Source organism: Dendrobates tinctorius, unplaced genomic scaffold (genome assembly GCF_039654945.1).
Source record: "Dendrobates tinctorius isolate UK_male_01 unplaced genomic scaffold, ASM3965494v1 ptg000278l, whole genome shotgun sequence".
In the NCBI taxonomy this organism is placed as follows: Eukaryota; Metazoa; Chordata; class Amphibia; order Anura; family Dendrobatidae; genus Dendrobates; species Dendrobates tinctorius.
Window position 1 is genome coordinate 1,155,017 of NW_027361945.1, and position 22,758 is coordinate 1,177,774.

The 22,758-nt window shown below is 49.4% G+C and overlaps 1 protein-coding gene across 1 annotated transcript; it reads left to right on the top strand.

The window, feature by feature from the left end:
* The first annotated feature begins 6,211 nt into the window (after positions 1-6,211).
* On the top strand, positions 6,212-10,328 carry LOC141072598 (uncharacterized). The gene is made up of 2 exons (XM_073559886.1): positions 6,212-8,103; positions 8,592-10,328. Exon 2 carries the CDS (start codon positions 8,827-8,829, stop codon positions 10,210-10,212), a length of 1,386 nt encoding a protein of 461 aa, XP_073415987.1. The 5' UTR covers positions 6,212-8,103; positions 8,592-8,826; the 3' UTR covers positions 10,213-10,328.
* The last annotated feature ends 12,430 nt before the right edge of the window (positions 10,329-22,758 follow it).

A 22,758-nucleotide genomic window follows, 5' to 3' on the forward strand; every position in this document is an offset into this window, starting at 1 on the left:
ATACGATCTCCGTGATACCAGATTTACATAGTTTTTAAGCTTTTGCTTCTATTACACGCTAAAAAACTTTTTTTTATTTTTTTCACCATATTTTGAGAGCTATAATTTTTCCATTTTTCTGCTGATAAACTTTATATCACATCTTTTTTTATTAGATGTCTTGAAGTTTTTATTAGTAACATTTTGGGGTGCATAACGTTTTTTAATCACTTTCAATTCAGTTTTTGGGAAGCAGAATGAACAAGAAAACATCAATTCAGGATTTTTATTTTGCTTTTTTTTTTATACTGTTCACTACATGGGAAAAGTGATAAGCTTTATTCTTCAGATCAGTATGAAATGTGATACCACATAAGGCTGGTTTCACATTTGCATTTTATCACGCAGCGTATTGTGCGCTATCGGTCGCACGCGCATTTGTCCCCTATATTTAAAATGGCGTGCGCAGTGTCTAGCGATTGCACCCAGGCCTCAGCATTTCAGTACGCTGCGCATTTTCTATGTCTGCGATCAGACGCGCCGGACGCTACATGCTGCATTTTTTTAGTCCGCCCAACGTCGCTAAAAATGCGCATGCGCGCGTCAGCGCATGCAATGCGCAAAAAAATAGTATTACAGTCTATCTGCGCGCTGACGTGCGCTGTATAGTGCGCATGTCTGCGCTTAGCAAGCGCGTGCGATTTCAGAGTAAACAATGTATAGACACTGTCTAAATCCAGCCCCTCAACAAGAAACATTGTTTGGGAGCATGGGAGATAAAAGAAGGGCTTTGTAGTGCCACCTCATCACTCTCCAGACATACTGCAAGAAGAAAAGACACCCACCCAGCCAGAGATCATATTTCTCTAGTCACCTTCCACGACAGCAGTTATCGGAGAATGTCTCTCCGCCCTAATAGGGGACAGGAAATCCACAAGAGGTTAAATAACCCTCCCCTTCCTATTACCTCCAGTGTTTTTCCGGTCCCCTATGGGGGCATGAGAGGTCCGATGGTGCTGCCGTGGCCGGCGACTGGAGCACCTCATCTCTTACCTGGAGCCGGGCGGCAGATGGTCGGGGACTCCGTTTCCTCCCTCCTCGGTTCTGGCCGCTCCCATCTCCGCCTGCAGGCGCGACTCGGGACCCCTCTCCCGCCTTTCCTACACCCCCTCCGTGGGGTAAAGCATGGCGGTGAGGTGCAGCTGGGGTCTTCAAGGAGCTCCCTGGCGTCCTCCTCCCCACGACGTCGGCGCATCCGCGCACCGGAAGTGTCGCGGTGCCGCACTTCCGGTTTCGGCAGCCAACATGGCGGCCTCCAGGGAACGCGGGCGGCGTCTCTGGAGAGGCGAGAGAACTCGCACCCAGCACTCTGTGCCTGAGTCACTCGCCGCCTGTCTTGTCACTCGCCGCCCGTTCACCCGCCCAGGGGTGGGCACTGGGGGGCTAAGGTGATGCAGGGGTGGCACCGGGCGGTGGCCAGGGGTTCGAGGGGGCAGAGCAGCGTCCCCAGGCCGCGGACAGCTGAGAAGTGGACGTGAGGATGGGTGGTCATGATTACCCCCACCTGTGGACCAGGGGAGGAGGAGAACGGAAGACGCTGCGGAGCCTCGGCTATTTAAGACCCAGGCAGAGGGCGTCCAGGTAAGGCCATTTCTGCACTGGTGACTGTGACAGACTGACCATGGACGGTGAGAAGCCCTCTCGTTCTGCTTCTGCGGAGCCCAGCGTGCACCCTCCTACTGTAAGTAGCAGGACCGGTCCCCTTTATTCTGTCCAAATGGCGAGGTGACTTAGTATGCCTTCTCTATCTATTCTAGGGAGACAAGGCCCCTGACCCCATAAAGAAACCAAGCTGCAAGTGCGTGTGCGGTACCAAACTCTCCTCAACATACAGGAAAAAACTATGTCAGCCCTGCATGGATGAAGTAATCCGTGCAGAACAACCCTCCCTTCTGGACAGTATAAAATCCCACACCAAGCAAGAAATGCAATCTTCTAGGATGACGAGTGCCCAAACCCCGACACCACAACCCCCTCCAGCTAAGAAAAGGAAAGCGCCCCCGGCGGAGTCGGACTCATATTTGGACGAAATTGATGCCTCTGACTCAGAGGATGTATGGGAAAACGAAAGTTCCACCTCTACCCCCAGACCCGATAACAAAAAATATTACTTTGCATCGGAAGACATGGGGGACTTGGCATGGTAAGGGGCACCATGGGATTAGAGGAGACAGAGATGGAATACTCAGTTCAGGATGAAATGTTTGGGGGATTGAAACCCAAAGACCAAAAAGGGTTCCCCATCCATGAGAACATCTGAAATTTAGTTCCGCAAGAATGGGCCTTTCCTGAAAAAAGGCTCACTACCCCATCAGACATGAGGAACAGATTTCCTTTGGAGGGGGATTGCTCCCTATGGGAGATCCCCAAAGTAGACGTGCAGGTATCCAGAGTGACGAAAAGGACAGTTCTTCCCTTCGAAGACTCGTCTCAACTCAAGGATCCTATGGATCGTAAAACAGCCTACTTAGAAAATCATGGGATGCCTCCACAACCCTGCTCAAGGCTAATATAGCCTCTACATGTGTGGCGAGGTCCTTATTTCGCTGGCTGTGTACACTGGAGGACCACCTCTCTCAAGGAACCTCCAGGGAAGAGATCCTCGATTCCCTGCCGCTACTGCAAAAAGCAACAGGGTTCTTAGCCGATGCCTCTGCGGAGTCCATTCGGGTAGCAGCAAAATCGTCAGTCCTCTCCAACTCAGCCAGAAGGACGCTGTGGCTGAAATCGTGGGGAGGAGACATCACGTCAAAGTCAAAACTCTGTGCCATTCCCTTCCAGGGGAAGTACGTATTTGGCCCAGCCCTGGATGATATCCTGGAGAAGGCCACGGATAAAAAGAAGTCGCTGCCGGAGCAGCGGAAACCTAGAAGACGTTTTTTTCGTTCCTCCCGTGACCAACCCTCCCAGGGAGAATTCAAAGGGAATGGTAAAACGGGCAGGTGGAGCTATCTGAAGGGAGGAAGAGGCAGAAATATTCTGGCCTCCCGGTCCCAGCAACAACAAATCCCCACAGAGAAGCAATGACGGTATTCCGGTCGGGGGCCGACTCTCAAATTTCATAGAGCAATGGCAGTCCATAACATCAAACCAGTGGGTTCTCCGCACTATTCGCGACGGACTGCGATTGGAATTCGAGAGTCCTCCCCCTCAATGCCTGAGAATAACCTCTCTGCAAGCGCACCACCAAAGATCCTTGCTGTCAGATATAAAAACACTCCTGCAAGCAAGAGCAATCTCCCCGGTTCCACAACAAGAAATAGGCAAAGGCCACTACTCTCGCCTCTTTGTGGTGGTAAAACCCTCAGGGAAATACAGGGTCATTATAAACTTGAAACCGTTGAACCAGGTGGTAAAATACAGGCGATTCAAGATGGAATCGGTCAAGACTGCAATCCCTCTTATAGGACAGAATTGGGTGATGGCTACAATAGACCAAAGGGACACCTATTATCACGTCCCGATCCATCCAGACCACAGAAGATTCCTCAGATTTACGGTATCTCAGGGGTCCCAGGTCAGACACCACCAATTCAACGTCCTGCCATTTGGGGTATCATCAGCCCCTCGGGTATTTACCAAGGTGATGGCGGAGGCAATAATCTAATTTCGCCAACAGGGGATCTGCATCGTCTCATATCTGAACGACCTTCTAATAGTAGCTCCATCCAGGCTTCGCCTGACCTGGACATAGACAAAGCTCTAGAGATTTTGAAATCCTTGGGTTGGATCCCCAACCTAGAGAAGTCAAACCTTCATCCCTCAACAAGGAAAAAGTTCCTAGGGATCTCCTGGACTCAGAAGGGCGAATGTTGTGAGTTCATTTTCGCCTTCACTACTGAGGCCCGAGGAACTCCCTCTTCTGGTAAAGAAAGGTAGTGAGCCTGATTATCAAACACCTGAGCCTGATGATGATGACTGGCTGAGTGGAGTTACTGACTGGATATAAGGCTGCTGACGCCCTTCTGCCCTGCGGGTGATTTCTCTGTGGGATCCTTGGAGACCAGTCTGAATTCCTGCTCTTCTAAAGCTAAGTTTTCTGCTCAGCTCTTTGCATTTGTGCTTTGACTTTGTTTTGCTTTGTTTTTCTGGATTTCTGCCATTCCCTGCTGGGGTGTGCTGAATTCCTTTAGCTCTGTCTTCTGAAAATACCTGAGTGCTGATTTAGTTTTTGAAGCCTAGCTGCTTCAGGGTCTTTTTCCATATCAGCTTGTTGGCTTATGTCTTTGATAGGGTTTTGGCAGATTGCAGACAGCAACCTTCCCTGTTCTGTTTAGTTAGCTTGGGCCCCATCGTTTGCTCAGCCTATCTTTCTATCTGTGTGAGTGTTTTTCATCTTGCTTCACCGTCATTATATGTTGGGGGCTGCCTTTTACTTTGGGGTCTGCTCTGGGGCAGTTTAGATTTCCTTTTCTGTCTTTAGGCTATTTAGAGCTCTGGCTGTGATCGAGGGGTCTAGAGCATCGTAGGAACCCCCCACGGCTATTGCTAGTTGTGTTGATAGGTTCAGGGGTCTGCAATCTGATAGTTGCCAACTTCTCTGGTTTTCTGGACGTAGCTTCTATTTTTGTGTCTGCCTCCTACGGTGACTCAATCATAACAGGCGAACATCCTTTTTACCCAGGGAACGGCAACTCGACCTGGTTCAGAGGATCTCCAAGTTCAGGGAACAAAGAGCACCGTCCCTGAGAGACTCAATGTCCATGCTGGGATCATTGACGGCATGTATCCAAGCTGTCTCCTGGGCCCAAGCCCATACTCGGACCCTACAGTCCTACGTTCTTCGGTGTTCAAGGAAGCACCAGAATATATTGTCCAGGAGAACTCCTCTTCCCGGTCATGTGAAGGCCTCCTTTCTATGGTGGTTGAACCACCAGAACCTCCAGTAGGGGGTCAGCTGGGATCAGCTGCCCCTAAAGATCATCACCACGGTTGCCAGTCAGCGAGGCTGGGGCGCGACGGTGGAAAAATCACACTTCCAGGGGTTATGGGGCCCAGAAGTCAGTTCCAGCTCCTCAAATACAAGAGAACTGATAGCTGTAGAGGAGACACTAAAGGCAGCAGCGACCCTCATCCAAAACCATCACGTACATGTCTACTCAGACATTATGACTACGGTGTCCTACATCCGCCACCAGGGAGGCACAAAATTCTTCAACCTGAAGCGGGTGGCTGCAAGGATCTTCTCCTGGGCAGAGAAACATCTACTGTCCATATCAGCAGTGCATCTAAGGGCAGTGGACAATGTGGAAGCGGACTTCCTCAGCAGGGAGGACGTTCAGCCAGGGGAATGGAGCCTGGACCAGGCAGTATTTTCATCGCTAGTCTCAAGATGGGGATATCCCGTGGTGGACCTGTTCGCCAGTGGTCAGAATGCGAAGGTAGAAACATATTTCTCCCTCAGCCCCACCGACGGAGCGTGGAAAGTAGACACCTTTTCCCACCCGTGGCACTTCAACCTAGCCTATGCCTTCCCTCCAATCCCCATGATAGCAAGAACGCTACAGAAGGTACGGGTAGAACGAGTCACTACAATCTTGGTAGCCGGGAAGGAGCTGGTACGGAGCCCTGCAAAACATGACTCAGGATGGTCCAATACTCCTGCCCCAGAGGGACAACCTCCTTCGCCAGAGCCCTCTACTGCACCCAGACCTGTGCAAACTGAACCTGGCGGCCTGGCTACTGAAGCTGGAGTTCTAAAAGCTAAGGGCTTATCCGACAGGGTGATCCAAACCCTACAAAGAAGTAGAAAACCAGTGGCTAATGCCATTTACGGAAAAATTTGGAAGAAGTTTTCATCCTGGTGCTCCCCAAATCTTCCAGATCCTTTCCGTCCCAAGATTACACAGATCTTAGAGTTCCTCCAGGACGGCCTAGATCTGGGTCTCACACCCAGTACCTTAAGGCTGTGTGCACACGCTGCGGATTTTGCTGCGGTTCCGCAGCGGTTTTGGCCGCTGCGGACCCGCAGCAGTTTCTGCTGCGGTGTACAGTACAATGATTCCCTATGGGAATCAAAAACCGCAGTGCAGACGGTGCGGAATTTTCCGCGCGGATTATCTGCGGTTTTCAATCCGCAGAAAGAATTGACATGTCAATTCTTTCTGCGGATTCTCCTGCGGTTTGCCATCTCCTCCATTGAGGAGATGAAAAACCGCAGGGCAAAACCGCAGAGCAATCCGCAGGTAAAACCGCAGGTCTTTTGACCTGCGGTTTCACCTGCGGATTGTACAAAATCCGCGCGGATGAATCCACACCTAATCCGCAGCGTGTGCACACAGCCTAAAGGTACAAGTGTCAGCCCTTAGCTCATTCTATGATCAGGACTTGGCGAGCCATCGATGGATTAAACGGTTCATGACCTCGGCGTCTCGGATCCGTCCCAGACTCCGTAGCCAGATTCCCCCTTGGGACTTGAACCTGGTTCTCAGAAGCTTGACGGCCGAACCGTTTGAACCTCTGGCTTCCGCGACGTTGAAAAACTTGACACTAAAAACAGTTTTCTTGGAGCAATCACTACCGCAAGGCGCATTGGAGAGCTACAGGCCCTTTTGATACAGGAGCCATATTTAACCATCATGGAAGATAGCATCATCCTAAGATTAGATCCCTCCTTTATGCCTAAGGTAGTCTCAAGCTTTCACAGGAGCCAGGACATCGTATTACCCTCCTTCTGTCCAAATCCCTCCAATGCGAAAGAAGAAGGGTTCCATACCCTCGATGTATGCAGAATAGTCCTCTTCTACCTACAGCAGACGGAAAGTTGGAGGATTGATCAGAACCTATTTGTTCAAATTGCAGGCCAAAATAGAGGTAAAAAGGCGGCAAAAAATACAATTGCCAATTGGATCAAGCAAGCGATCAGCCTCGCCTACTCGTCACAGAATGTTTCCCCTCCTACATCATTAAAAGCCCACTCTACTCGATCTGTAGCAACATCGTGGGCAGGAAGAGGGGATGCATCTACAGAGCAGATATGCAGAGCCGCCACCTGGTCATCTGTCCACACATTCACCAGACACTGTAGACTTAATTTCAACAGGGATTTAACGTTTAGCAGATGTGTTCTGCAGGCTGTTGTCCCTCCCTAAGAAATTAGTTGTTGGTATTTCTCCGATAACTGCTGTCGTGGAAGGTGAATAGAAAAAATAGAATTAGTCTTACCGGTAATTCGGTTTCTAGGAACCTTCCACGACAGCACTAATTTCCCTCCCTACCTGATGTTTTACCGGATGATTCCTGCACCTTGGTGGCAACTATACATGCTAGCGTGTACAGAAAAAACACGCGAGGTAATAGGAAGGGGAGGGTTATTTAACCTCTTGTGCATTTCCTGTCCCCTATTAGGGCGGGGAGACATCCTCCGATAACTGCTGTCGGTGAAGGTTCCTAGAAACCGAATTACCGGTAAGACTAATTCTATTTTTGGATCACAGCAGCTTAATGTGAGTATAATTTTTCTGTGAGCCTGTGCTTTCAAATATATAATGTGTACTAATGTTTTATTTTTTTCTTTTGCTAGAATGTCTTCTGGATCCGAATACTCACCAGCAGCGGAAGAATAGGCAGACGCAGAGCGTGAGGTGAGTAGTTTGCTGTCTTGTGAAGTATACCTGCCTGTCCAAATGTTTAATTATTTATTTTCTTTTACAGACCTCAGCATCGGACCAGCCATGTGAGGGGGAGCAGCCGGAGCAGCGTACACAAAGCACGGCGGGAAGGAGACGCACGGTAGGGAAGTTTTTTCCTAATTTTTTTATTACATTTTTTGGATTCTGGTTTTTCTGTCCAGCTTTTCTCCCCTTTTTTTTTCTTCTCCATCACCACTCTCCATAAATGCAAAGATTCTAAATGTATTTCTTTTCTAGGTTCCACAACGGGATGAGGACGTCTATCTAGACGATGAGCAACTCATCAGCCTTGTCCAGGAGCGTGTCCCATTGTGGGACAGCCGTGACCAGCAGTACAAGGACATTGTGGTGACCCGGCGGCTATGGAATGAAGTGGCTGCAGCATTGATGGAGGGCTGGGACAGCGCCTCTGCAACTGTCAAAAAGGCGTTCAGTAAGTATTTCTCTGTTGTGTGATGCTGCATTGACTCTTGATCCTGATGATACATGTGTGTTTACTGCAAGAGATCTGCTTGCAGTAAACACACACGTGTCCTCAGGTTCAATAGTGTATGCATTGTGTCTTGAATGCTGTGTCTTTTTTATGGTTCACTCTTGATCCTGATGATACATGTGGGTTTACTGCAAGAGATCTGCTTGCAGTAAACACACATGTGTCCTCAGGTTCAATAGTGTACGCATTGTGTATTGAATGCTGTGTCTTTTTTATGGTTCACTCTTGATCCTGATGATACATGTGTGTTTACTGCAAGAGATCTGGTTGCAGTAAACACACATGTGTCCTCAGGTTCAATAGTGAATGCATTTTTATTTGAATTATTGGTGATTCAGCATTGACGACAACTCAGGTGTGTGTGGTAATAGATACCATCATTGTGTTGTCCAACCTAATTTTGTTTTTCTTTTCCATTGTTTCAACAGTGAACAAAGTCCGCACACGTTGGCGCTCGATGAAGGACCGTTTCAACACTGATGTTCGTGCTGAGGGACAGGTTCGCAGTGGCTCTTCTGCAAGGACAAGAACCAAGTATCGGTATCATCGCGCCTTGGATTTCTTACGACCAGTACTTGCCACCAGAGCGTAAGTAATTTTTTTTTTTTTTGGCTTATTAACCCTAATTTATGTTCCACAGCTGATCCGTCTTGTTAATGCTGGATGCTAATGTTTTCCTTTTTTTTCCACAGCACCTGGAGCAGCACCCTGCAACCTGTCCCGGGAGTGGTTCTTCATCGATCGACCTCGGACCGGTACCAGCCATCCGACAGCCAGGAAGCAAGTTGCAGGTCAGCAACACAGACAGATGGTGACCAGGAAGCTGGTCAATCAGGTGTTCCCCTGTCCCAGATCTCTGCCACTGGTTATGCGGGCACTACCCGCCAGCGGCAGAGGGCCTCGGACAGGCCTGTCTTGCCCGAGTTCATGTACTTGAGCGAGGCCCTCCATGCCAGTCTCAAGACGCTGTCCGAAAGAGTGGAAAGTGGATTTTCTCTAATGGAACGTGGTTTTAACTACATGGAACACCTCTCCCACTCTTCTGCACAGCGCCTTAACCGGCTGGAGGCCGACCTCAATAGACCAGCACACCATTTCTTTAGTAAAATTGAACGGGGCATGGTGGATCACCTTAGTCCAAAGCAACAGCTGACTGTCTTACAGGCCTGCAACACTGCTTACTTGCAGGCTATGCAGCAGAATCAGTACGTGCAGCAGTCAGTGTTGTCATTCCCACCTGTGCCACCACTGACTCGCTTCACCACAGTACCGACTTCTGCTGCATATCACTGCACAGCCACCTGCATTCCTAGCCAAGCTGGGCACCACTACACCACACCAATGTCGAGTGCTGCTGGACACTCCACCCCCGCCGCCACCGCCATGTCATGCGCTGCTCCTGTCTGGAGCACCAGAACTGCCACCGTTACCACATCTTGGTGCACCTCCAGCACTAAATCTCATTGGGCCACCACCTCTTCACCTGTTTGCACAGAAAGAACATCTCCAGATCGGAGCACCGCCACTTCTCCAATGCATGAGAGCACCACCACTACTCCGCACCATACAAGGAGCACCCCAACCACCACTCTTCTGAGGACCACCACCATATCCCCTCATAGGAGCACCGCTACCACTACTCTGCAGAGGATCACTTCCAACACTTCGCCTCCTCATGGCACCTCCAAAACTCAACATCAGAGTAGCACCGCCACCACTTCACCAGATCGGAGCACCGCCCACACTTCTCCCACCAGAAGCACCGGGCGTAATTCATCCTCCATGAGCACAGTCACCACCATTTCACCTTCAAGGAGCACCGCCAGCGCCACCACCGAGCACCCTAGGGGAGACCCTCATTCTGTTTTTTATTCACATCGTCCACGGACCAGCAGCTCTAGGCAGTCAAGCCATGGAAGGCGGTCACACAGTGGTAGTCGGTCCAAGCAGGCGACTCCTGCCCCAAAGAAGAAAAAACAAAAAGACTTTGTTACTCAATCCCCCCTCTCCTTCCAATGTTTCACAACCTTCCTCCTTTATCATGCCTGACCTCCCTTCCCCCAGTAATTTAGTAGCACCTTCACCTAGAACCCCTTCCTCAGTTTCCAGCCGTTCATCCTCTCTACACACCCCCAAAGAATCCAACACTTCTCCCAAACGTCCTTCAAAGTGAAAATAATTTTAATTAAAAAAAATAAACATTGAATATTTTGTGTTCAAATAATGTTTGGTTAGTGTGTCTTTTGCCGCCTACACACAGTGCGCCGTACACACACTGCGCCGTACACTTTTCTTTTTTGTGCACACATAGCTCCATAAATGACACATGTTTCATGTGTCAATTTTGGAGATATGTATCTGCAAACAAGAAAAACTCAATATACGTTCATTTTTTACATGGCCTCAGTGTCTTTGCTCAGGTAACGTAATAGATGATGGTGTTGATTGCAAGGACTATCTATTGTTACCTTGATGAGTATCCTTATCAGTTAATCTACTATGGTGTTTTGTAACATCATTTTACTGTTTGGAATACAATCCAAGGTTATTATAGATAGACCTTGTAAATCAGGGTTCCCCAACTCCAGTCCTCAAGGCCCACCAACAGATCATGTTTTCAGGATTTCCTTAGTATTGCTCGTGTGATAATTGCATCACCTGTGCAATACAAAGGGAATCCTGAAAACATGATCTGTTGGTGTACCTTGAGGACTGGAGTTGGTGAACCAAGTTCTAAACAACCTCATACTCTATTTAATGTGTGTTTACAAAGTGAGTTGATGTTGAAAATACACATCATATGGTCATGAACCTGGCGTTGTATCATACTTTGAAGAAAAAAAACATACAGGTATAAACACAGGCGTTTTATTAACATACACAACACATAAAAATTAGGTTTCACCATTTGCTCTTGCCAGGCCACCCATCCAACATCAGAGGTGAAGTAGGTTGCAAATTGGTCCCTCATTTGCCCTACTTCAACAGATGACCGTAGAGGGTGCTGATTAAATTCTGGCAAAGGGTTAGGAGAGGAATCATCTAGTTCAAAACTAGGGTGCTCGCTATCCATCACAAAATTGTGTAGAACAACACAGGCCTTCACCACCTCATCCACAGTTTCTAGTTTAAGATTAATGGCTGTGGAGAGAATTCGCCATCTGGATACCAAAGGCACACTCTACAGTTCTTCTGGCCCTGGTCAACCTGTAATTAAAAATTATTTTAGTGTGCTCCAAGTCCCGGCTGGAGTATGGTTTGAGCAGGTGTTGGCACATCTGGAATGCCTCATCCCCAACTATTAAAAAGGGCTGTGGCGGACCTTCGGTGTTGGGAAGAGGCCGTGGCATGGGGAAATTGAACTGGTTGCCATACAACCTCCGTCCCATGACTGAGTTCTTAAAAGCCTGGGAGTCATTTCCACGCCCAAATGCACTAATGTCCACTGCAACAAACTTACAGTCTGCATCAGAAATGGCCATTAGTACTGTAGAGAAGTACTTTTTATAGTTGTAGTACTCTGATCCAGTTCTTTTGGGTTTTATAATCCTGATGTGTTTCCCATCCACCGCACCCAAACAATTAGGGAAATTGCAGACTGTCCAGAATCTTTCTGCATTTTCAAGCCACTTTTCCACAGTGGGCAGGGGCATAAATTCTGGACAGAGAACGTCCCACAAATCCCGGCAGGTGTCTGCAACTATTCCAGACAAGGTGGATATTCCAAGACGGAACTGGAAGTGCAGAGAAGAGAGGGTGCAGGAATCTGGGACACAAAGAAACAACAAGAATTTATATTTGTGTATAGGGATTTTTAACACAAAAAAGGGCACACCAATAAATAAATATGCATCCTTTTCTTTAAAAAAAATGCCTCAAACCAATGCAGCATACTTTTAGTACATGGCAGATCAAGAATTCTGCCATAATATACTACTACATCAAAGAACCAATACTATCATGCAGTCAGTGGTTACGTACCGTAATGTGACCAGGAGCCGTTCCTCGGGAGGAATCGCATGACGGAGCTGTGTGTCCTGTCTACGGATGACATCTTGTACACGACCAAGTAAATACATGAAGCTTTGTTGGGACATCCGTGTGTAATCCGTAAATTTATCCGGGTTTGCCTGTAGCTCGCTGTAGAGGGTGTGGTACACTCCACGGTTCTCCAGGAGTTCAACAATAGGATGAATCCACAAATGCTGCCGCTGCCGTCTTTGCTGTCTCTCTCTCTCTCTTTGTTCATGGCAAGCAACTGCGTAAGCTTGAGCCATCCTAATGTCCAGATCCAAGTTGAAGTGAAAGCTTTTCCAGCGCAGATCCATGTCTTCATCAAAAACTGCTAGCAACTGGGAAGAATAGCTGTAAACTGGGTCTAGATAAGGAATTCCAATAACACACGCCCACTGCTGTCCAATTGGTGGAGTATGAGTCATAATTGGTCAATGATTTGTAAAATCCTGTGATTGTGACATTATGCACAATAATCACGCAAACGCATGCAAAACGTTTACAAACGCATATAATTGCTGCGTTTTTTTGGCTTACCGCGCACGATTATGTCCCAAAAAAAGCTGCGTTTACAAGTGTTTGTAAGCGTTTTTTGTATGCGTTTGATGTGCGCTCCAAACGCAGCGCAAAAAAACGCTAGTGTGAAACTAGCCTTAAAGAGATTTTTAGGTTTTGCTGCTTTTACACAATAAAGTCAGTTATGACTTGTATTGTTTAAGATTATTGTACTTGTTTTTATGTATACCCCCCTCACATGTAAAGCGCCATGGAATAAATGGCGCTATAACAATAAATAATAATAATAATAATAAAAATTTTACAGAAAAAGAGAAAGCTGTTGCTTTTTTATTTTTTCATTGACGGCCCTGAATCATATTTTCAGGGATACCATAGATGACTTGCCGCTTCTTGTTTCTTGCCACAGGCGGCAGTCTGGGGCTCTTGTCAAGAGGTAGAAAAAAGTTGACCACTAGAGTTGAGCGATACCAGCTGATACTTGAAAATATCGGATCAGAATGGATCGGCCGATCTTAAAAAAAAAGTATCGGTATCGCCGATTCCGATACCAGGAACCAATGCAAGTCAATGGGGCCAAAATATCGGAATTAAAAAAAACCCTTTCTTTCCTTGTAGGTTAATTCTACATGAAGAAAAACAACTAAGAATAATGTAGAATGTATTGTGGGAGGTGGAGGAGACATTAAAGCCATAGAGGTTTAGCCCAATAAAATGGAATAGCAGGAATTAAACTTTTTTTTTAAAGACGTTAGGAGTTACAAAGATATTGACTATGTTAGCCTCATTTATATTTTGCCAGACATGTATGTCTTCTTCTTCTTTCTTCTTTCTTCTTCTTTCTTATTCTTCTTCCTTTTTTTACCTTCTTCTTATTATTATTCCTTTTTTTACATTCTTCTTCTTCTTCTTCCTTTTTTTACATTCTTCTACTTCCTTTTTTTACATTCTTCTTCTTCCTTTTTTTACATTCTTCTTCTTCTTCTTCCTTTTCTTACATTCTTCATATTCTTCTTATTCAACAATTATTATTCTACATATTCAACTTCTTCATCTTCTTCCTATTCTTCTTCATCATATTCTTGTTTGTGTCAGGCATTCCTGTAGTTGTTATCTAGAAAAGTTAGAAGTTTACACCTTCTGTTCTGCCTGTCACAAAAGATTTACAACAGGATTTGTCCGCGTTCAGTTTGGCCTGCAGCAGCAGGCCTTTTCCAGGGGCACCACGAGGAGGAACGGACTCACCCCCATACACTTCTTAGTCTTCTTCTGCTTATAAATAAGATAATATCATTTGCTCAGAGTATTAGTCTTATGCTTAATGTTCTTCTGCTTTGTTTTTTTATGCTTCTTTGTCTTCTCTCTCTTGTTGTTTTGCATCTTGGTGGTTGTCTTCCTGTTCTTTGTCCTCTTGAACCAGCTGACGGTACTGGCACCCAGAGGGGTAGCAGAAGGAACAAGAGCCAATGGCACTACCGAGGACCAGCTGACGGTGCTGGAACCCGGTTACTAAGCAGGAGGTACCTGTGCTACAAAGCACTACCAAGGACCAGCAGACGTTGCCGGAACTCGGATACCGAGATGGAGGCACCTAGGCCAAAGGCTCTGACGAGAACCAGCTGACGGTGCTGGAACCCGGAGGGGTAGCATAAGCTGCAAGAGCAAATGGAAATAGCGAGGACCAGCTGACAGTGCTGGCACCCGGAGGGGCAGCAGAAGGAATAAGAGCCAATGGCACAACCGAGGACCAGCTGACGGTGCTGGAACCTGGTTACTAAGCAGGAGGTACCTGTGCTACAAAGCACTACCAAGGACCAGCAGACGTTGCCGGAACTCGGATACCGAGATGGAGGCACCTAGGCCAAAGGCTCTGACGAGAACCAGCTGACGGTGCTGGAACCCGGAGGGGTAGCATAAGCTGCAAGAGCAAATGGAAATAGCGAGGACCAGCTGACAGTGCTGGCACCCGGAGGGGCAGCAGAAGGAATAAGAGCCAATGGCACAACCGAGGACCAGCTGACGGTGCTGGAACCCGGTTACTAAGCAGGAGGTACCTGTGCTACAAAGCACTACCAAGGACCAGCAGACGTTGCCGGAACTCGGATACCGAGATGGAGGCACCTAGGCCAAAGGCTCTGACGAGAACCAGCTGACGGTGCTGGAACCCGGAGGGGTAGCATAAGCTGCAAGAGCAAATGGAAATAGCGAGGACCAGCTGACAGTGCTGGCACCCAGAGGGGCAGCAGAAGGAATAAGAGCCAATGGCACAACCGAGGACCAGCTGACGGTGCTGGAACCCGGTTACTAAGCAGGAGGTACCTGTGCTACAAAGCACTACCAAGGACCAGCAGACGTTGCCGGAACTCGGATACCGAGATGGAGGCACCTAGGCCAAAGGCTCTGACGAGAACCAGCTGACGGTGCTGGAACCCGGAGGGGCAGCTGAAGTTACCCCTGAAAAGCAAAGTTGGCATGCCGCAAGCTGGCCGCAGTTACCGAATCACACAGTCCTACAGGGGGTGCTTGTCCTACTGGCACTACGGAACAAGCCTTTCTTACCAGAACCCGCAGTCCACATAGGAAGCACCTAAACTGCTGGCACCCTAGCCTCAGCTAACCCAACCGCAACACGACATGGCAACTTGGGGTGGCAAACTGACATTGACACTTCCCGGAAACAGCAGGCAGGGCTGGAACCAAGCTGGGCAGGAGGGAGTACCCGTGCCAAAGTCAGTTATGAGCAGCAACTGGCGATGTTGGAGCCCAGGGACAAGCACTTAGCAGGCTGAGGCCTGATGTGCTGTCAATTGGGAGGCAACAGGACAGATTGCCATCAAAACAGCAGGGGAACAGCTGACGTTACTGAACCCCACAAACACAGGAGCTAGTGTTTTACTCTGTGAAGACGGCACTTCCGAGCAACAACTGGCTGTGTTGAAGCCCAGGGACAAGCACGGAGCAGGCTGAGGCTGCATTGAAGAAATTTTAAGATCGGTTGTAGACTTCTACTAATTTTAACCAAGCTCCACTTAGGCCTGTGGCTTCACTGATATTCGTATTTCCCCTGTCCTCCAACCCCGCCAGTTACAGCTCCGAAGTGGCGTCTGCACAATCCACACTTGTTCCTGTGTTACAGGTGTTCAGTCCGGTGAGTTAATCCCCTGATGTGTGTTCGGCAATGTCACCTGCTCTGTCCACATTCCCATAACTAGTTATGGGAACTAGTTATGGGAATGTGGACATAGCAGGCGACATTGCCGGACACACATCAGGGGATTAACTGACCGGACTGAACACCTGTAACACAGGAACAAGTGTGGATTGTGCAGACGCCACTTCGGAGCTGTAACTGGCGGGGTTGGAGGACAGGGGAAATACGAGAGACAGTGGAGCCACAGGCCTAATTGGAGCACGGTTAAAAATCAGTAGTAGTACGACTGTGTAGGCAGCAGGAGACTTTGCCATCCACACAGCAGGGGATCAGCTGACGTTACTGAACCCCACTGAGACACGGGAGCAAGTGTCTCTTTCCGTGTGGACGGCACTTCCGAGCTACAACTGGCTGTGTTGAAGCCCAGGAAATAGGAGGGTGTAGGCAGAGGCCTACTGTATTTTGAATGTGGAGACAGCAGGAGAGACTGCCATCCACACAGCAGGGGATCAGCTGACGTTACTGAACCCCACTGAGACAGGGGAGCAAGTGTCTCTTTCCGTGTGGACGGCACTTCCAAGCTACAACTGGCTGTGTTGAAGCCCAGGAAATAGGAGGTTGTAGGCAGAGGCCTACTGTATTTTGAATGTGGAGACAGCAGGAGAGACTGCCATCCACACAGCAGGGGATCAGCTGACGTTACTGAACCCCACTGAGACACGGGAGCAAGTGTCTCTTTGTGTGTGTTCGGCACTTCCGAGCTACAACTGGCTGTGTTGAAGCCCAGGAAAGAGGAGGGTGTAGGCAGAGGCCTACTGTATTTTGAATGTGGAGACAGCAGGAGAGACTGCCATCCACACAGCAGGGGATCAGCTGACGTTACTGAACCCCACTGAGACACGGGAGCAAGTGTCTCTTTCCGTGTGGATGGCACTTCCGAGCTACAACTGGCTGTGTTGAAGCCCAGGAAAGAGGAGGGTGTAGGCAGAGGCCTACTGTATTTTGAATGTGGAGACAGCAGGAGACACTGCCATCCACACAGCAGGGGATCAGCTGACGTTACTGAACCCCACTGAGACACGGGAGCAAGTGTCTCTTTCCGTGTGGACGGCACTTCCGAGCTACAACTGGCTGTGTTGAAGCCCAGGAAATAGGAGGGTGTAGGCAGAGGCCTACTGTATTTTGAATGTGGAGACAGCAGGAGAGACTGCCATCCACACAGCAGGGGATCAGCTGACGTTACTGAACCCCACTGAGACACGGGAGCAAGTGTCTCTTTCCGTGTGGACGGCACTTCCGAGCTACAACTGGCTGTGTTGAAGCCCAGGAAATAGGAGGGTGTAGGCAGAGGCCTACTGTATTTTGAATGTGGAGACAGCAGGAGAGACTGCCATCCACACAGCAGGGGTCAGCTGACGTTACTGAACCCCACTGAGACACGGGAGCAAGTGTCTCTTTCCGTGTGGACGGCACTTCCGAGCTACAACTGGCTGTGTTGAAGCCCAGGAAATAGGAGGGTGTAGGCAGAGGCCTACTGTCTTTGGAATGCGGAGACAGCAGGAGAGACTGCCATCTCCACAGCAGGGGAACAGGTGACAGTACTGAACTCCACTAACACTCGAACGAATGTGTTTGGCTCTGTGGAGATGACACTTCTGAACACCAACTGACGCTGTTGGAGCCCAGGATTAGGCGTGGAGCAGGCTGGGGCCTACTGGATTTTGGCAGGTGTAGGCAGCAGGAGACTTGCCATCTCCACAGCAGGGGAACAGCTGGCAGTGCTGAACCCCACTAACACTCGAACGAATGTGTTTGGCTCTGTGGAGACGACACTTCTGAACACCAACTGACACTGTTGGAGCCCAGGATTAGGCGTGGAGCAGGCTGGGGCCTACTGGATTTTGGCAGGTGTAGGCAGCAGGAGACTTGCCATCTCCACAGCAGGGGAACAGCTGGCAGTGCTGAACCCCACTAACACTCGAACGAATGTGTTTGGCTCTGTGGAGACGACACTTCTGAACACCAACTGACGCTGTTGGAGCCCAGGATTAGGCGAGGAGCAGGCTGGGGCCTGTTGCTTTTGGCAGGTGAAGGCAGCAGGAGACTTGCCATCTCCACAGCAGGGGAACAGCTGGCAGTGCTGAACCCCACTAACACTCGAACGAATGTGTTTGGCTCTGTGGAGACGACACTTCTGAACACCAACTGACGCTGTTGGAGCCCAGGATTATGCATGCCGCATGCAGAGGCCAATGGGCAGCGGTTTTTATGGAGGTTGTTGACTACTACTGATTCTAACCATGCTCCACTTAGGCCTCTGGCTCCACTGTCTCTACTATTTACCCTGGCCTCCAACCCCGCCAGCTACATCTCTGAAGTGGCGTCAGCACAATCTACACTTGTTCCTGTGTTACTGGTGCTCAGTCCCATCAGTTGATCCCCTGATGTTTGTCCGGCAAGTTCGCAGGCTCTGTCCTCATTCCCACTACTGGTTATGGGAATGTGGACAGAGCAGGAGACCTTGCCGGACACACATCAGGGGATAAACTGATGGGACTAAGCCACAGGAACACAGGAACAAGTGTAGATTGTGCTGATGCCACTTCAGAGATGTAGATGGCGGGGTTGGAGGTCAGGGGAAATAGTAGAGACAGTGGAGCCAGAGACCTAAGTTGGGCACGGTTAAAAATCAGTAGTGGTTTGAATGTTGATGGAGCTGGTGACTTTGCCATCCACACAGCAGGGGATCAGCTGGCGTTACTGAACCCCACTAACACAGGAGCTAGTGTGTTTCTCTGTGCAGACGACACATCTGAGCGACAACTGGCTGTGTTGAAGCACAGGGATTATAGTTCGGGTGGTAGAAACATGAACACAACAGGAGACCCGGATACAGTTGCCAACCACTAATTTAGTGTGTAAGAGGAATGGCAAAGTCTTTGGAGATCCAGGCCTTGTTCATTTTCAGAAAAGTCAGCCGGTCAACATTATCGGAAGATAGTCGCGTGCGACGGTCTGTTAGTACACCACCTGCGGCACTAAAGACACGTTCCGATAATACACTGGCAGCAGGGCAAGCCAGCACCTCCAATGCATACTGGCTAAGCTCTGGCCATGTATCCAGCTTAGAGACCCAAAACTTGAAGGGGGAAGAGCCATCTGGGAGTACAGTGACAGGGCAAGACATGTAGTCTGACACCATCTGACGGAAGCGTTGCCTCCTGCTGACTCGAGGCGTCGCTGATGATGTAGACAATTGTGGTGGACACACAAAACTTTGCCACATTTGGGCCATAGTGGTCTTGCCTTGTGCTGAGGCGCTGCCTCTGCTCCCTCTTTGTGCAGAGTTTCCTCCACTGCCTCGACGCACAGAGCTGCTTTTTAAAGCACTAGCAACAATGCTGTCGGGTGGAATGGAAAACATTATGGACTGCACCAGTGACTCTTCGTACTCCCGCAGTTTACGCTCCCGGTTCAACGTTGGTATGAGCCTTTGTACGCTGTCCCGGTAGCGAGGATCTAGGAGGGTGTACACCCAATAATCAGCTGAGACGAGAATGTGGGCGATGCGGCGGTCGTTTCTCAGGCACTGCAGCATGAAATCAACCATGTGCTGCAGACTCCCAACTGCCAAAGAACCGCTGTCCCCTGTTTGAGGCGTGACCTCGGCCTGCTCTGCATCACCCCACCCTCGCTGTACATACTGAGAAGAGGTTTGTGTACCTCCCTCCTCTGGAGAGATGTCTTCCTCCTCCATCGACTCCTCCTCATCCTCCTCACAAAGTGTCCCCTGCCTAGGCCTTTGTGAGGAAACACGTAGCGCAGACTGTCCAGAAGCAGATGGCATTTGGGACTCCTCATCCTCCACCTCTTCCAAAACCTCATCCCTTAGTGCTTGCAGTGTTTGCTGAAGCAGGCAGATAAGGGGGACAGTCATGCTGACTAGTGCATCATCTGCACTCGCCATCCGCGTGGATTCATCGAAGGCACGCAAAACGAGGCAGATGTCCTTCATAGAGGCCCACTCAATGGTGCTGAAGTGTGAACGGCGCACAGTGCGACTTGTTTGCGCCTGATGCAGCTGGTACTCCATGACTGCTGCCTGCTGCTCACACAACCGCTCCAACATATGTAACGTTGAATTCCACCGGGTGGGTAGGTCACATATGATGCGATGTTCCGGAAGGCCAAATCGTCGCTGCAGAGCAGCGAGGCGCGATCTTGCCGTGCTGGAACGCCGCAAGTGAGCGCACTCTATGCGGACCTTCTGCAACAGTGCATCAAGATCCGGATAGTCCCTCAGAAAGCTCTGCACGACCAAGTTAAGCACATGTGCCAGACATGGGATGTGTGTGAGGTTGCCTAGGCCAAGAGCTGCCACCAGATTTCGGCCATTGTCACACACTACCAAGCCCGGCTGGAGATTCGCTGGCCCAAACCACACATCGCTCTCCAGCTTGATAGCATTCCAGAGCTCCTGCGCTGTGTGGCTTCGATTCCCTAAATAAATTAATTTGAGTACAGCCTGTTGACGTTTGGCCACGGCTGTGCTCATATCGGTCGTAACAGGCTCCTGCTCTGCTGTTTCTGAGGAACTTGAGTAGGAGGAGGAGTCTATGTGTACAGACTGGAGTCCTGCAATCCGTGGCGTTGGAAGAACACGTACAGCGCCACTCTCCAGATCTGTACCCGGCTCCACAACATTGACCCAGTGGGCAGTGAGGGAAAGGTATCGTCCCTGTCCATGGTTACTGGTCCACGCATCGGTGGTCAGGTGGACCTTGCTACTAACGGCGTTTAGTAGCGCATGTTTTATTTTGCCCTCAACATGTTTCTGCAGGGCAGGGACGGCTCGCCTGCTGAAATAAAAGCGGCTGGGCACGTATTGGGGGACTGCCAATGCCATTAAGTCCCGGAAGGTGTCAGTGTCCACCAGCCTGAATGACAGCATTTCAACTGCCAGAAGTTTGGCAATGCCAGCATTCAGAGACTGTGCTCGGGGATGGTTTGCCGAGTAAGGGCGCCTTTTATCCCATGCCTGTGCTACCGATGGCTGTGATGGATGGGAACGTGCTGCTATGGGTGGAATCTGACAGGGTCTCCGGTCAACAGTGGCAGAGGTTCTTCCTTGGCAATCCTGTGAGGAATCCGAACCAGCAGTGTGTGAGCTGGAGGAAGAGGCCCCAACACGAACTGAAGAGGTGGTAGGTGGTGCTGTACGTTGGCCTACGTCTTCAGGGTGTCTCTGCAACTCCAACTCGTGCTTGGTGCGCACATGTTTCCACATATTTGTGGTATTGAGGTTGCTGACATTTCTCCCTCTTTTGACTATCTGATGACACAGCTTGCATTTGACAAAGCAAATGTCATCTGCAACTGTGTCAAAAAAGGACCACGCACTGCAACTCTTGGGAGCGCCCGTTTTGCCTTTGGAATGAGGAATGCTCCTAACAGGTGCCGAAGTGGAGGGTACAGGCAACCAAGTCTTCCCCCTCCCTCTGCCTCCTGTTTTGGCCGGTAGGGGAATCTCTTCCTCCAAGCTGCTCCCACCACCTTCCTGTTCCTCACGCCATGATGGGTCAAGGACCTCATCATCTTCCCTCCCCTCTTCAAACAGCTGCTTCTCCGGGGTTGTCTTGCCAGCACCGTACGCACCAGAAAGTGGCAACTGAGTCTCGTCATCATCTGATGCATACTGAGGTGTGCTGACCATAGGCACTGGCCCACTCGCCTCTTCAGATTCAGAGGGACAAAGAAGTTGCGCATCACTGCATACTCCCTCGTCTTCACATTCAGGAATGCTGCTTGGCTGGCCCCCTCTTTCCAAGCCAACAGATTCCGAGAACAGAAGTAGAGACTGTGATGGCTCCTGTCCATGTCTCTCTGACTGCCTGGGCACTTTGGCAGGTGGTGAAGAGACAGATGGTTGCTCTTCGGTGCTCTGGTCCTGAGAGGCTGTGGAAGTAATTGAAGTCGATGCGTTAGCTGCCATCCATCCGACAACGGCTTCAATTTGTTCCTCCCGCAGCAGTGGGGTACGTTGAGGTCCTACAAAGCTGCGCATAAAGGACTGTTGCCTGCTAAAACTGGGGGATGCTGATCCACTGGTGCCCGCAGCAGGCCCAGAATCCCCACGTCCTCTCCCTGCAGAATCCCCACGTCCTCTCCCTGCAGAATCCCCACGTCCTCTCCCTGCTGAAACTCCACGCCCACGCCCACGCGCCTTACTCCCTGCCTTCTTCATCTTGCCAGACTGCTTAAGATAGGCAGAAAAGTACAAAGGGGGGCCTTAGTGTGCTTATTCCTGTACAGCTGGTTACAGGTACAAGAAACACTAATTTTATTAAGTGTGTGTGTGTGGACTACACTTTAATAGGAGCTGATGTGGCCTACACAAGTTCCAAATGTAGTGTTTGGTGAACTTTTTTTGTGGTTTCTTTGTTGGAAACAAACTCAAAGTATGTGAACAAAGAATTGTAACTGATAGTATCACCAACTTTTTGGAGCTATTACAATGCAGGCAGGTAACCTACAATGCAAAAGATGAGGCTCCAAAAAAATTGGGTAATACTAATCTGGCTGCGCCGGCAGGGCACAAGCCAGAAAAAAAGGCTCCTCTATCTACTCCTATATAGTGTTTGCAACCAACCAATGTTGATGGATACGGATGGATGCACACTAATAGGAGAAGAAAAAATGAGCTGCACTCAAAGACAAATATGTGTGAGGCAGTGACGCACGTTGAGCGTCCTACAACCAGACGTGCAGCTAAGTGTGCACTGGCACTGACAGGCTGCAGAAAGGCTCCGCTGTGTACTCCTATATAGTGTTTGCAACCACCGTAGATGGAGACGGATGGATGCACACTAATAGAAGAAAAAATGAGCTGCAATAAAAGAAAAATGTGTGAGGCA

What these genes read in the sequence shown, in the direction of transcription:
- LOC141072598 (XM_073559886.1), top strand. Translation starts at nt 8,827, where the DNA reads ATGCTAATGTTTTCCTTTTTTTTCCACAGCACCTGGAGCAGCACCCTG.